This window comes from Prionailurus bengalensis, chromosome F2, assembly GCF_016509475.1.
Source record: "Prionailurus bengalensis isolate Pbe53 chromosome F2, Fcat_Pben_1.1_paternal_pri, whole genome shotgun sequence".
Lineage (NCBI taxonomy): Eukaryota > Metazoa > Chordata > Mammalia > Carnivora > Felidae > Prionailurus > Prionailurus bengalensis.
This window is the reverse complement of record NC_057353.1, coordinates 66,726,833-66,739,432: the sequence shown is the minus strand read 5'-3', so window position 1 is coordinate 66,739,432 and position 12,600 is coordinate 66,726,833. Positions and strand designations below refer to the sequence as shown.

Sequence of the window (12,600 nt, the reverse complement as noted above, 5' to 3'; positions counted from 1 at the left end):
AGGATCATACCCATTTTACATATGTGGTCAGGAGTGAAAAAATGCAGGGCTTGTATCCTAATAAAGTAATATTCTCATAGAGTAAAAACTGCATGGTGAAGCAATTAGAAACATAATAATTGAAGGGACGTGCAAACCAACCATTCTTTGTATCCTAAGCTCTATTCTTTTACCACATTAGCTCTGCCCTAGTATGGTAGCCACTAGTTACATATGGCTATTAAGCACTTGAAATGTACCTAATCTGAATTGAGAAATATTGTAAAATTTTGTAAAAAAAAAAAACAAAACAAAACACATTCTTGGATTTCAAAGACTTAGTATAAGAAAGAATGTAAAATATCTCAGTTTTTTAAATATTTATTTTGCATATTGAGATGGTATGTTTTAGATATGTTGGGGTAAGTGAAATATATTATTACTTTTTCTTTGTTTAGTGTATCTAATAGAAAATTTTAAATTACATCTTTGACTTACATTTCATTTCTGTTGGCAGCAGTGAGTTAGATCATCGAAAACCTGTATTACTTAGACTGATGTTTCTTTGCCTTCATTCATAGAAATGTACATCTAATCCTGTAGTTTCTGTATCATGCAGTTATATTTCTATTAAGAATTATAACTTAGTCAGCATCCAACTTCAGCTCGTGTCATGATCTCACGGTTTGTGGGTTCAAGCCCTGTACCGGGCTCTGCACTGACAGTTCAGAGCCTGGAGCCTCCTTCACATTCTTTGTCTCCCTCTCTGTGCCCCTCCCCCACTCATGCTCTGTCGAAAATAAATAAATAAATGTAAGTAAGTAAGTAAGTAAGTAAGTAAGTAAATAAATGAGTTATTTGAGAAATACCTTTTAAAAAGCCACAATTGAAAACGTGTTCATCTTAGATTTCACAGTATAAATTCCTTGTGGAGTCTGGAGATACCAAGACTTGTCACTTGGGGTGAGTTTGGTGTGCTTTTACTTGTGTTTAGTTGTATTTCTTTTCTTAGGCATTCCAACGTGTCTTAACCTCTAACATAAGCAGTTTCCACTCTCCATCTATAAAACAAGCAGGTACTTCTAGGTGTATTTTTTATAATCTACTGTAACTGTTTTTGAAAGTAGTTAGGAAAGTAGTGATTCATTCTTGCTTGAGACGGTTGATGTGGATCCAAGATGCTTGGTGGACTATGAATATTTTGCTGAGAGGTACTGTAGCAGAGTTATTGCAGGTCTGGAGACACTGCTTTGGTTTGAGTCCAAGAACTGACACTTAACCAGTTGTGACTTTGTGCATTTCAGTTAATCTTTTTGCGCCTCAGTTTTTTTTTAAGGTTTATTTATTCATTTTGAGAGAGAGAGCATAAGCAGAGGAGGGGCAAAGAGAGAATCCCAAGCAGGCTCCATGCTGTCAGCATGCAGGGCTCAAACTCATGAACCGCGAGATGATGCCCTGAGCCAAAACCAAGAGTCAGAGCCACCCAGGCACCCCATCCGTTTTCTTTTAAAATAGGACAAATAATAGCTACTCAATAAATGACTGTTTTGAGGATTTCATGGACTATTACATATAAAGCACCTAAAACAGCCTGACAAGTGTAAATACTCTGTATATGTTAAGCACAATCATTATAAAGTATTTTGATACAGTCTGAATTGCTAACCATGAATTACTTTATGATGCTGTGGCATCTTGAACACTGGCACTTCGTTTGACTGTATATCTCTGATAATAAAACTTCAGGTATAAATATTTCTAACATTAAAGTTCTCAACCTATAAAGAAAATGAAGTTGAAATACATAATTTCACAGTTGCTGATTGAAATTTAACTTTTTAAATTTTTTAAATTATTTTTTATAATGTTCATTGATTTATTTTGAGAGAGAAAACAAACAGGGAAGAGGCAGAGAGAGGGAGAGAGAATCCCAAGCAGGCCCCACATTGCCAACATGGAGCCTGATGTGGGGGCTGAAACTCACAAACCACAAGTTCATGACCTGAGCTGAAACCAAGAGTCAGATGCTTAGCTGACTGTGCCACCCAAGTACCCCAACTTGTTTTTAAATTTTTAGGAAAAATGTCCATATTCTGACATAGAATTTAGGGGAGAAAGTGAACTGATAGGTGTTTTATTTTTATTTTATTTGTATTTATTTGTCTTTTTTTTTTTTTTTTTTAAGAGAGAAAGAGAGCATGAGTGGTAGAGGGAGATAGAATCTTAAGTGGGCTCCATACCCAGAATGGAGCCCAAAGTGGGCTTGATCCCACAACCTTGAGGTCATGACCTGAGCCAAAATCAAGAGTTGGATGCTTGGGGTGCCTGGGTGGCTCAGTCGGTTAAGCGCCAGACTTCAGCTTAGGTCATGATTGTACAGTTCGTGGGTTCAAGCCCCACATCAGCCTGGAGCAGCCTGGAGCCTGTTTTGGTTTCTGTGTCTCCCTCCCTCTCTCTCTCTCTCTCTGTCCCTCCCCTGTTCACCCTCTGTCTCTCTCTCTTTCTCTCAAAAATAAACAAACAAACAAAAAAAGTTGAATGCTCAACCGAGCTACCCAACACCCTAATGGGTGTTTCTTCTTAATTTTTTAAAAATAGGTGCCTCCCACTAAATTTTCGGAAAGATGAATTAAAAGGAATTTATAAAGATAGAATGAAGATTGGAGCAAGTCTTGCAGATGTTGATCCAATGCAACTAGATTCTTCAGTGAGTACGATCTTGTATGCTTGAACTTAAATACTGTTTTAATTTAGTTTTAAAGTTTAACCAATTTTTCTTTAAATCCGAAACTTTACAGACTTTTTCAGGCTACAACTAAAATTCTGTTACTCAGTTGGCTATGTATAGGTTGAGCCTAGTATAGAAATGGAGTGATATTTTAATTTTGATTCCAAATCTGAGAATGTCCATGTTTCCCTTCCATTATCAGGTACGATTTGATAGCATTGGTGGCCTGTCTAATCATATTGCAGCTCTAAAAGAGATGGTGGTGTTTCCATTACTTTATCCAGAAGTCTTTGAAAAATTCAAAATTCAACCTCCAAGGTAATTTAATAATTTTATTTTAGCCAAAATGTGGGCTGTGCTACTGTTGTCCAGAAAGATAACATTTCTCCATTGAAATTTTTTAGGTCTACAGTAATTTATTGTGCTTTTCTGGGTACTTCGAATATTTTTACTTTTCTACTATTTAACTTGAAAAATGGTTTCAAAATTGATCCTCACGAAAAGAAAAATAATTTCCAATGCTTTTCATATATTTACTGAAATTTCTCCTATACTTTTTAGTTTTTTCTTTCACTTTTACAATTTTGTTTCAGGTCTGTATCAAAGTAATATATGTACATACTTTTAATACTTTTTAAAGTTTTGTTTAAGAGAGAGCACGCAATCGGGGGAGGGATGGAGAGAAAGAGAATCCCAAGCAGGATCCGTGCTGGCGGCATAGAGCCCAATCTCATGAACCATGAGATCATGACCAGAACCCAGATCAAGAGTCGGATACTTAACCGACTGAGCCACCCAGGCGCCCCGTACATAATTTTAAGTCACATAAGTACTGTAAGTCTTACAAAGGAAAAAATGGTAGTGGGAGTAGTCCTCCCTCTACTCTTCCTCCTCCAGTTCAGTTCCCACTTTCCAGAGCCAACTGTTTTCAACTCCTTTAGCTATTAGGTATTTACCTATATAGATTTAAATAATATGCTTATACTGTAATTTTTGTTTTTTTCTGTTTTAGAATTCTGTAGGCTTCTAACATGAATAGTGACTATTTGGTTCTTTTGCTTTCCCCACTCTCCATATATACACATTTTTTTCCTGTCCTCATATGCTCCCAGTAGCTTCTTTATGCACAAATATAAGTGTTGAATCAATTTTCAGTGTGTGCTTTATGATTATGTAAATGTAAATTTTTTTTTTACAGCTGAGCCATATATAGTATATCATGACTATTCTCTTTTTTACAACCGTGCTCTTTCCCCTCAGCGTTAACACTCTTTGCCTGTGGGTGAGGGGTTTTTTTTTTTTTTTGCTCTTTATAGAGTTTTTAAAATAATTTTATATGTGCTTATCAGTTCATCCACAGTGTTTGCTAGAGAGAAAACTCTTCAGTATAATTAAACATATCAAATAATTTATTGACTCCTCATTTTTCTAGACACATCTTGTTGGAGCTTTTGTTCTCTTGCTTCCATCCATACGGGTTATTCTTAGTCTTGTAGCACAACTAAACTTTGGGATTTCTCATCACCATCAATGAGATTTGCTTTATGTATCTTTTAGTGCTGGATTCCCTGCTTCCTGGATTCAACTAAGACCCCTTTTTTAGTATTAGTATTATTTTTAAGGTTTTTAAAAAATTATTTTTAATTTTACATACCCAACATGGGGCTCAAAACCACAAACTCAAGATCAAGAGTTTCATGCTCCACCAACTGAGCCAACCAGGTGCCCTACGACCTTTTTTTACAGCTGTGTTTTGATGGAGTGCAATCTGGGAATATCTTAAGAAAAAAGAGTGCACAAGAGGTTATTTTTATTTTCTTTTTGAGGATGGTCATGTAACCACACTCTGCTGATGCATCTTTTTCCCCTCCTGCTTTCATTGTGCTATTATATACCTTTACGGTCTGGAAAAATGTCTGGTTTGTGGGAAGGTTTTTTTGTATCACTTCTTCAATAATTTTCTGCTCCATTTTTCCTTTTCCCTCAATTCATGTCAGTTGATTGTTGGACTTTCTAGATTAATGTACTTTTCTTTTTCTTTCTTGTTTTCATCCCTCTTGATCTTAGGGGCTTTCTGTGTCTAGTGATCCTTGGCTTTCTGTTAATATTTAATTTATTTTTAAAAGCTCACTAGTAGGGCTTGTTAATTTGTAGGCCTCACCTTAGGGTGATTGGTGGATGGTGATTTTTTTTTTAACTTTTTATTTATTTTTGAGAGAGACAGAGTGTGAGCGGGGGAGAGGGAGACAAAAGCAGGCTCCAGGCTTTGAGCTGTCAGCACAGCTGGAACCCATAGGCCATGATATCATGACCTGAGTTGAAGTTGGAGGCTTAACCCACTGAGCCATCCAGGCGCCCCCATGGATGCTGATTCTTTTACCAGAAGTCCTCAAAGTCAGTATCTAGTCGGGCCTTTTTTCCCCCCAGAGACAAATCCTCCAGTTTTCTCTTGGAAGCTTATGAGCTTGGCTGCCAGAATTTTAGCAGTAGGCCTGAGCAAAGGTTAGTAGTCTCCTCTTCAGTATGGAGTTTTTAACTTAATTTCTGCAGCATCTCATCTTGTGCAATACCAGAAAGTAAACTATCCAAGCAAGTTGCCTGTGTGGAGTAGTAAAAGGGATCAGGGTGGTCTCAGTGATTTTTTTGTTTGTTTGTTTTTAGTTTGCTTTGAGGGAGCGCGTGAGGGAGGGGCAGAGAGAGAGGGAGACCGGGAATCCCAAACAGGCACCACGCTGTTAGTGTGGAGCCCAACTTGGGGCTTGATCTCATGAACCATGATATCATGACCTGAGCCAAAATCAAGAGTCAGATGCTTAACGGACTGAGGCACCCAGGGCCCCAATTTTGGTCCTTTTCTTTCTAGTGTTTATATCTCACTTATTAACCCATTTTTTAAAATTTAAAGTTAGTGAACATACAGTGTAGTCTTGGCTTCAGGAGTAGAACCCAGTGATTCGTCTCTTACATAAGACACCCAGTGTTCATCTCAAAAAGTGCCCTTCTTAATGCCCATCACCTGTCTACCCACATTCCCCCACCCTTTTGTAAACCCTAGTCCTTGATTCCTTTTTCCTTGTGCAACTTTTCCTGAATCACCTGTATAGAAATGTTAATTTAAGTACACTTTTTTAGATTGGTAAGCTTTGTTGCTTTTCCATTATAAAAGTTATGTAGCATACATCAATCACAGTTACACATTGGTGAATTAAAAACAATTTTTTTAACTAGAAAAATACTGATATTAAATAATAGCATTTGCTTTCTAGAAGAAGCATTAGAAGCACCTAGAGTAATTTAGTAAGTGGGAAGAGGGGTGCCATTGTGACTTAGCTTGTTCCTCAGTTTTCCCTCTTTAACCCCTTCTGCAGCTTCCTTGTTGGTGCTTGGACAGGGGACTCACCATTGAGGTAGCCAAGCTGTCAGGAGGGGCCTGAGTGGTCATTTCAGGGACCCAAGATTGTCTGAAGTCACAGTGAAAATGGTGGAAAATTCATCATTGCCATTGCCACAGAGAGTGATTTATAGCTTTTTTCTTTTCTTAAGCTCCCAGTTTGGCTTCATACTATATTTTGTGTGGGCTTTTATTCCTGAATATTGAGTAAACTCCTTAGGTTTAACCTGTTGGCCTCAAAAATACAGGGCAGTCGCATTGCCTGTCTGCCTCCTCATTACTATAGTTATATACTCTTATTTAGAGTACCTCATGATATCATGAGTACCTCTCTCCACTCCATTCATACACTTATAAATAACTGTGCTAAAAATCAACAGCAGAACAAATACCAAGAAGAAGCTATCCCAGCATTAAATGCGGATATTCCTATTAGAGAAGTAAACCAAATGTTCTCCTTGCAGCCAAAGAACTTTATGCCAAAAACTGAATTGTATTTAGACTAACATCAATCATTTATTGTAAGTTTTTGACATAGTAATTTTGACCATATTTTTCCTCTTACTGATACCTGATACTGAAATGTAAAAAAAAGTAAGTCAAGGGGCGCCTGGGTTGCTCAGTTTGTTGAGCATCTGACTCTTGATTTCAGCTTAGGTCATAATCTCACAGTTTCATGTGTTTCAGCCCCACATCAGGCTTTGTGCTGGCAGCATGGAGCCTGCCTGGGATTCTCTCTCTCCCTCTCTTTCTGCTCCTCCCCTGCTCTCCCTCCCTCTCAAAATAAATAAATAAGCCTTAAAAAGTAAGTCCATAGGTCATGATTCCTCACTTCGGGGGTTCAGATCCCACATCATGTGCTGACATCGCAGAGTCTGCTTAGGATTTTCTCTCTCCCTGTCTCTCTGCCCCTTCCATTCTCTTTCTCTGTCTCTCAAAATAAATAAACTTTAAAAAAAAAGTAAGTCGAAATTTTCTTAGATTAAGTTCCATTAATATTATAAATGCTCTCAAATATTAGTTACAATGGAATAAAATACTGCATTACTGTAAAAAAAATAATTTAGTAAATTTGAAAAAAATAACTCTCCCGATGTTTTCTCATTTCTCCTTCCTTACAACAAACATTTCCCCTTATAATAAATTTATAATTGTATTAACCTGCTGTTTTCATGTGGTTCTCTTTCTGTTTTAATAGCTGAATAATATACCATAATGTGGGTGTATCTTTTTTTTAAATCAATTCTGTTATTGCTGACTATGTAGATTTTTTTTTACTGTTGTCACAAATGTTAATATGAATATCTCATTGCTTCCTCTTTGTATGAATCCTCAATTACCTCTTAAGATACAGCCTCACAAATAACATTGTTAGCTCAGTACACACATTCTTAAATTCTTTTCCTGCCTTCGTTTTTGTATGTTGAAATTTTCATTTATTTATTCCATTTGTTTGGTGTTTAAACAGTTGCTTTGTTTTTTTTCTCTCTGCATTTGATCATGTCAATTTCTTACTATTTTTTATATTTTATTCTTTTTTACTGTTTATTTTTGAGACAGAGTGCAAGTGTGCACATGCTCACAAGGGGTAGAGAGGCAGAAAGAGAGGGAGAGAGAATCTCAGGCAGGCTCCACGCTCAGCTCGAAGCCCAGTGGGAGATTTGATCTCACGACCGCAAGTTCACAACCTGAGCCAATGTCAATAGATGCTGAAACAACTGAGCCACCCAGGCACCCCTCTTTTATATTTTATTCTTAACTTCTAATAGATTTCATCCATCACGTGAAATTTTTCCCACCATTTCTGCTTTTCTGGAATCTTAATGTTTCTTTTCTTTCTTTTTTTAATTTATGTATTTATTTTTTTTAACTTGTTTTGTTTTTTATTTTTTTTAATTTACATCCAAATTAGCATATAGTGCAACGATGATTTCAGGAGTAGATTCCTTAGTGCCCTTTACCCATTTAGCCCATCCCCCCTCCCAAAACCCCTCCCATAACCCTCAGTTTGTTCTCCGTATTTATGAGTCTCTTCTGTTTTGTCCCCCTCCCTGTTTTTATATTATTTTTCCCTTCCCTTATGTTCATCTGTTTTGTTTCTTAAGGTCCTCATGTAAGTGAAGTTCTATGATTTTTGTCTTTCTCTGACTAATTTCTCTTAGCATAATACCCTCCAATTCATCCACGTAGTTGCAAATGGCAAGATTTCATTCTTTTTGATTGCCGATTAATACTCCATTATATATATATATATACTACATCTTCTTTATCCATTTATCCATCAATGGGCATTTGGGCTCTTTCCATACTTTGGCTATCGTTGATAGTGCTGCTATAATCATGGGGGTGCATGTGTCCTTCGAAACAGCACACCTATATCCCTTGGATAAATACCTGCTAGTGCAATTGCTGGGTTGTAGGGTAGTTCTATTTTTAATTTTTTGAGGAACCTCCATCTTGTTTTCCAGAGTGGCTGCACCAGCTTACATTGCCACCAACAATGCAAAAGAGATTCTCTTTCTCCACATCCTCGCCAACATATGTTGTCTGAGTTGTTAATGTTAGCCATTCTGACAGGTGTAAGGTGGTATCTCATTGTGGTTTTGGTCTGTATTTCCCTGATGATGAGTGATGGTGAGCATTTTTTCATGTGTCGGTTGGCCATCTGGATGTCTTCTTTGGAGAAGTGTCTATTCATGTCTTTTGCCCATTTCTTCACTGGAATCTTTGTTTTTTGGGTGTTGAGTTTGAGAAGTTCTCTCTAGATTTTGGATACTAACCCTTTATTTGATATGTCATTTGCAAATATCTTCTCTCATTTTGTCGGTTGCCTTTTAGTTTTGCTGATTGTTTCCTTTGCTGTGCAGAAGTTTTTTATTTTGATGAGGTCCCAGTAGTTCATTTTTGCTTTTGTTTCCCTTGCCTCTGGAGACGTTCGATAAGAAGTTGCTGCAGTCAAGATCGAAGAGATTTTTGCCTGCTTTCTCCGCAAGGATTTTGATGGCTTCTTGTCTTACATTGAGGTCTTGCATCCATTTTGAGTTTATTTTTGTGTGTGGTATAAGAAAGTGGTCCAGGTTCATTCTTCTGCATGTCGCTGTCCAGTTTTCCCAGCACCATTTGCTAAAGAGACTGTGTTTATTCCCTTGGATATTCTTTCCTGCTTTATCAAAGATTAGTTGGCCTTATGTTTGTGGGTCCGTTTCTGGGTTCTCTTTCCGTTCCATTAATCTGAGTGTCTGTTCTTGTGCCAGTACCATACTGTCTTGATGATTACAGTTTTGTAGTATAGCTTGAAGTCTGGAATTGTGATGCCTCCTGCTTTGGTTTTCTTTTTTAAGATTCCTTTGGCTATTCTGGGTCTTTTCTGATTCCATACAAATTTTAGGATTATTTGTTCTAGCTCTGTGAAGAATGCTGGTGTTATTTTGATAGGGATTGCATTGAATATGTAGATTGCTTTGGGTAGTATCGACATTTTAACAATATTTGTTCTTCCTATCCAGGAGTATGGAAATCGTTTTTCATTTTTTTGTGTCTTCAATTTCTTTCATAAGCTTTCTGTAGTTTTCAGTGTATAGATTTTTCACCTCTTTGGTTAGATTTATTTCTAGGTATTTTATGGGTTTTGGTGTAATTGCAAATGGGATCGATTCCTTGATTTCTCTTTCTGTCGCTTCATTGTTGGTGTATTAGGAATGCAACCGATTTCTGTGCATTGATTTTATATCCTGCAACTTTGCTGAATTCATGAATCAATTCTAGCAGTTTTTTTGTGGAATCTTTTGGGTTTTCCATATAGAGTATCATGTCATCTGCAAAGAGTGAAAGTTTGACCTCCTCCTGGCTGATTTGGATGCCTTTTATTTCTCTGGGTTGTCTGAGTGCAGAGGCTAAGACTTCCAATACTATGTTGAATAACAGTGGCGAAAGCGGACATCCCTGTCTTGTTCCTGACCTTAGGGGGAAAGCTGTCAGTTTTTCCCCATTGAGGATGATATTAGTGTTGGGTCGTTCATATATGGCTTTTATCCTTAGTGTTTCTTTTCAAGAGCAGTTATATGGTGATCTGAAATTGATTATTTCATGTTACTTTGGTAGCACTTAATCCATGACATGTTCTATTTCTATATACTTTTTACATTTCTAACAAGAATTATGAGTATAGGGGAGCTTGGGTGGCTCATTTAAGCGTCCAACTTCAGCTCAGATCATGATCTCGCAGTTCACAGTTTGGGCCCCATATCAGGCTCTGTGCTGACAGCTCAGAGCCTGGAGCCTACTTCAGATTATTTGTCTCCCTCTCTTTCTGCCCCTCCCCCACTACACTCTGTCTCTTTCTCTCAAAAATAAGTACTAAAAATAAATCTTGAAAAAAGAGTTACGGATATAGCCCATTTTTTTTAAGAATTCTATTCTAAGAGCAATGAATAACTTTAGAAATAAATGAAAAATTATAGATTACCCCATGACAGTGATGTCACCAAGAATGATGTCAAATTATTTACATTGTCCTAATCTCTACCACCTAAACACCACAATTATTTCTTAAAGCTCTCTCTTTTTTACTTTACTTTCTCTTCTGTTCATTCCCAACGTGTTTTCTTGCACAACTTTTGGTGTTGTGTTACTGACGCTGAGACCAAAGGTTGTAGATGAAATGTATTCTTTCCCTTGATATGTCACAAAAGTAAACTATCAAGTCTTTTTAAGCTTGACTTCTATGCAAGGTAAAGTAATATGATGGGCATGATGAATGACTAAAAGAAAATTTATTTTGGGGCACCTGGATGGCTCAGTTAAGTACTGACTCTTGATATTAGCTTGGGTCATAATTGAGCCCCATGTGGGGCTCTGTGCTGAGCATGGAGCTGGTTTGGGATTCTGTCCCTTTGCTCCTCCCCTGCTCACACACGTGCACGTGCTCTCTTAAAATAAATAAATAAATAAATTTTTAAAAAAGAAAATGTTTCAGATAAAGGGTTTTATTTAGTTTCAATATTAATTTTGTAGTAGTATTAATTTTCAGGTTTTAAGTTGTGCTTTGTGGATTGAAACAATAGTTGTCTTACTTTATTCACTAATTTGTATTCATGAAATTGGTTTCTAATTTAAAGAGTCTACTTTTTAATGTAGTACTAAAATAACACTTATTCTTCTATAGAGGTTGTTTGTTTTATGGCCCACCTGGAACTGGAAAAACCATGGTTGCTAGAGCACTTGCCAATGAGTGCAGTCAAGGGGATAAAAGAGTAGCATTCTTCATGAGGAAAGGTGCTGATTGTCTGAGTAAATGGGTAGGAGAGTCTGAAAGACAGCTACGATTGCTATTTGATCAGGTATGATATTAAAATTTCGCTATATAGATCTGTAATCAATGCAGGTGTAAGTATGTAAGGATTAGATAGGTGTGGCATTTAATCACTTTTCAGAAAAATTAGACCAAATATTCTTTATTAAGATAATACTGACTTATGATAGACAGTTTTGTAGGAAGAAGAGAAAGGAATAATAAGATCTAAGTTCTTTGGAGTCTTATGTCTCATATCCAGAGAGAGGCTGGTAGTCTCATACTTAACAGTAGTGAGTTATGTCTCAGTATGTGAGTTGAGATTAGTTCTGCCCTAGAGTAGCTTTCAATTTCATATCCCAGATTGTATTGACAGCACATTGTAAGATAATACATTCTGATCTACTAAGGCATATTGCTGCAGATGCTTTTAAATCTCTTTATAGAACACACTGAGTTTCTTTAACTTAACTGAAATAGACTTTAAAAAAAATATATGGCATCTTGCTAAGTGTTTTCCCATCCTGACATGGAGGAAGGCTATGTCATTGTCTTCTGTTCTTTGTCTTGTTTTAGCAGTTGATTTTAAATATATATTTTGTGTGTCCCAATAACTATAGCTATATGAAACCCAAGGTATATGACCAGTGGAGTATGTATTTTGAATAATTCCAATGGAGAATGCAAAAAAATTAAATTGTTTGCATTATATTTTTGGATCTGTAAGTTCTTAAAATATAGTTCTTAGATTTATGTTTAGATTTACAAATTAGAAATTAATTCTCCTAAGCAAGTTAGAATGAAAACAGATTAAAATGGTTCATATTAAGTCTATATATTTGAAGTTTTTCATATTAACATGCAACCACTGGACCTGCTTTCTAGGCTTATCAGATGCGCCCATCCATTATTTTTTTTGATGAAATTGATGGTCTGGCTCCTGTACGATCAAGCAGGCAAGATCAGATTCACAGGTAAAATTTGTTTAATAGCACTTCTGTCTTTCTTTCTGTATTCTGAGCTGTACTGATACTGCATAAGGGATAGAATATTAAAATAGTGAAAGATACTTCACAAACCAGCAGTTTCCTCTTGTTGGTAGAACCCCAATATATAGTACAAAAAGAAAAATGAACCTGTTCTGCATGGCAAGGTATTCACAAGCACAGTATTAAAATCTTGGTTACAGGTTTAATTCATGATACAAACTTA

The 12,600-nt window shown here is 36.6% G+C and overlaps 1 protein-coding gene and 1 pseudogene across 3 annotated transcripts in view; both read left to right on the top strand.

Moving 5' to 3' along the window:
• ATAD2 (ATPase family AAA domain containing 2) overlaps nt 1-12,600 on the top strand; it is a 68,108-nt gene that overhangs the window by 26,994 nt on the left and 28,514 nt on the right. For all 3 annotated transcript variants that reach the window (XM_043601695.1, XM_043601696.1, XM_043601697.1), the window contains exons 10-13: nt 2,578-2,686; nt 2,910-3,025; nt 11,263-11,437; nt 12,274-12,362. In XM_043601695.1, the coding sequence (XP_043457630.1) occupies nt 2,578-2,686; nt 2,910-3,025; nt 11,263-11,437; nt 12,274-12,362 (489 nt within the window). The remainder of the gene's footprint in view (nt 1-2,577; nt 2,687-2,909; nt 3,026-11,262; nt 11,438-12,273; nt 12,363-12,600) is intronic.
• Nucleotides 3,436-6,770, top strand: LOC122495779 (annotated as a pseudogene).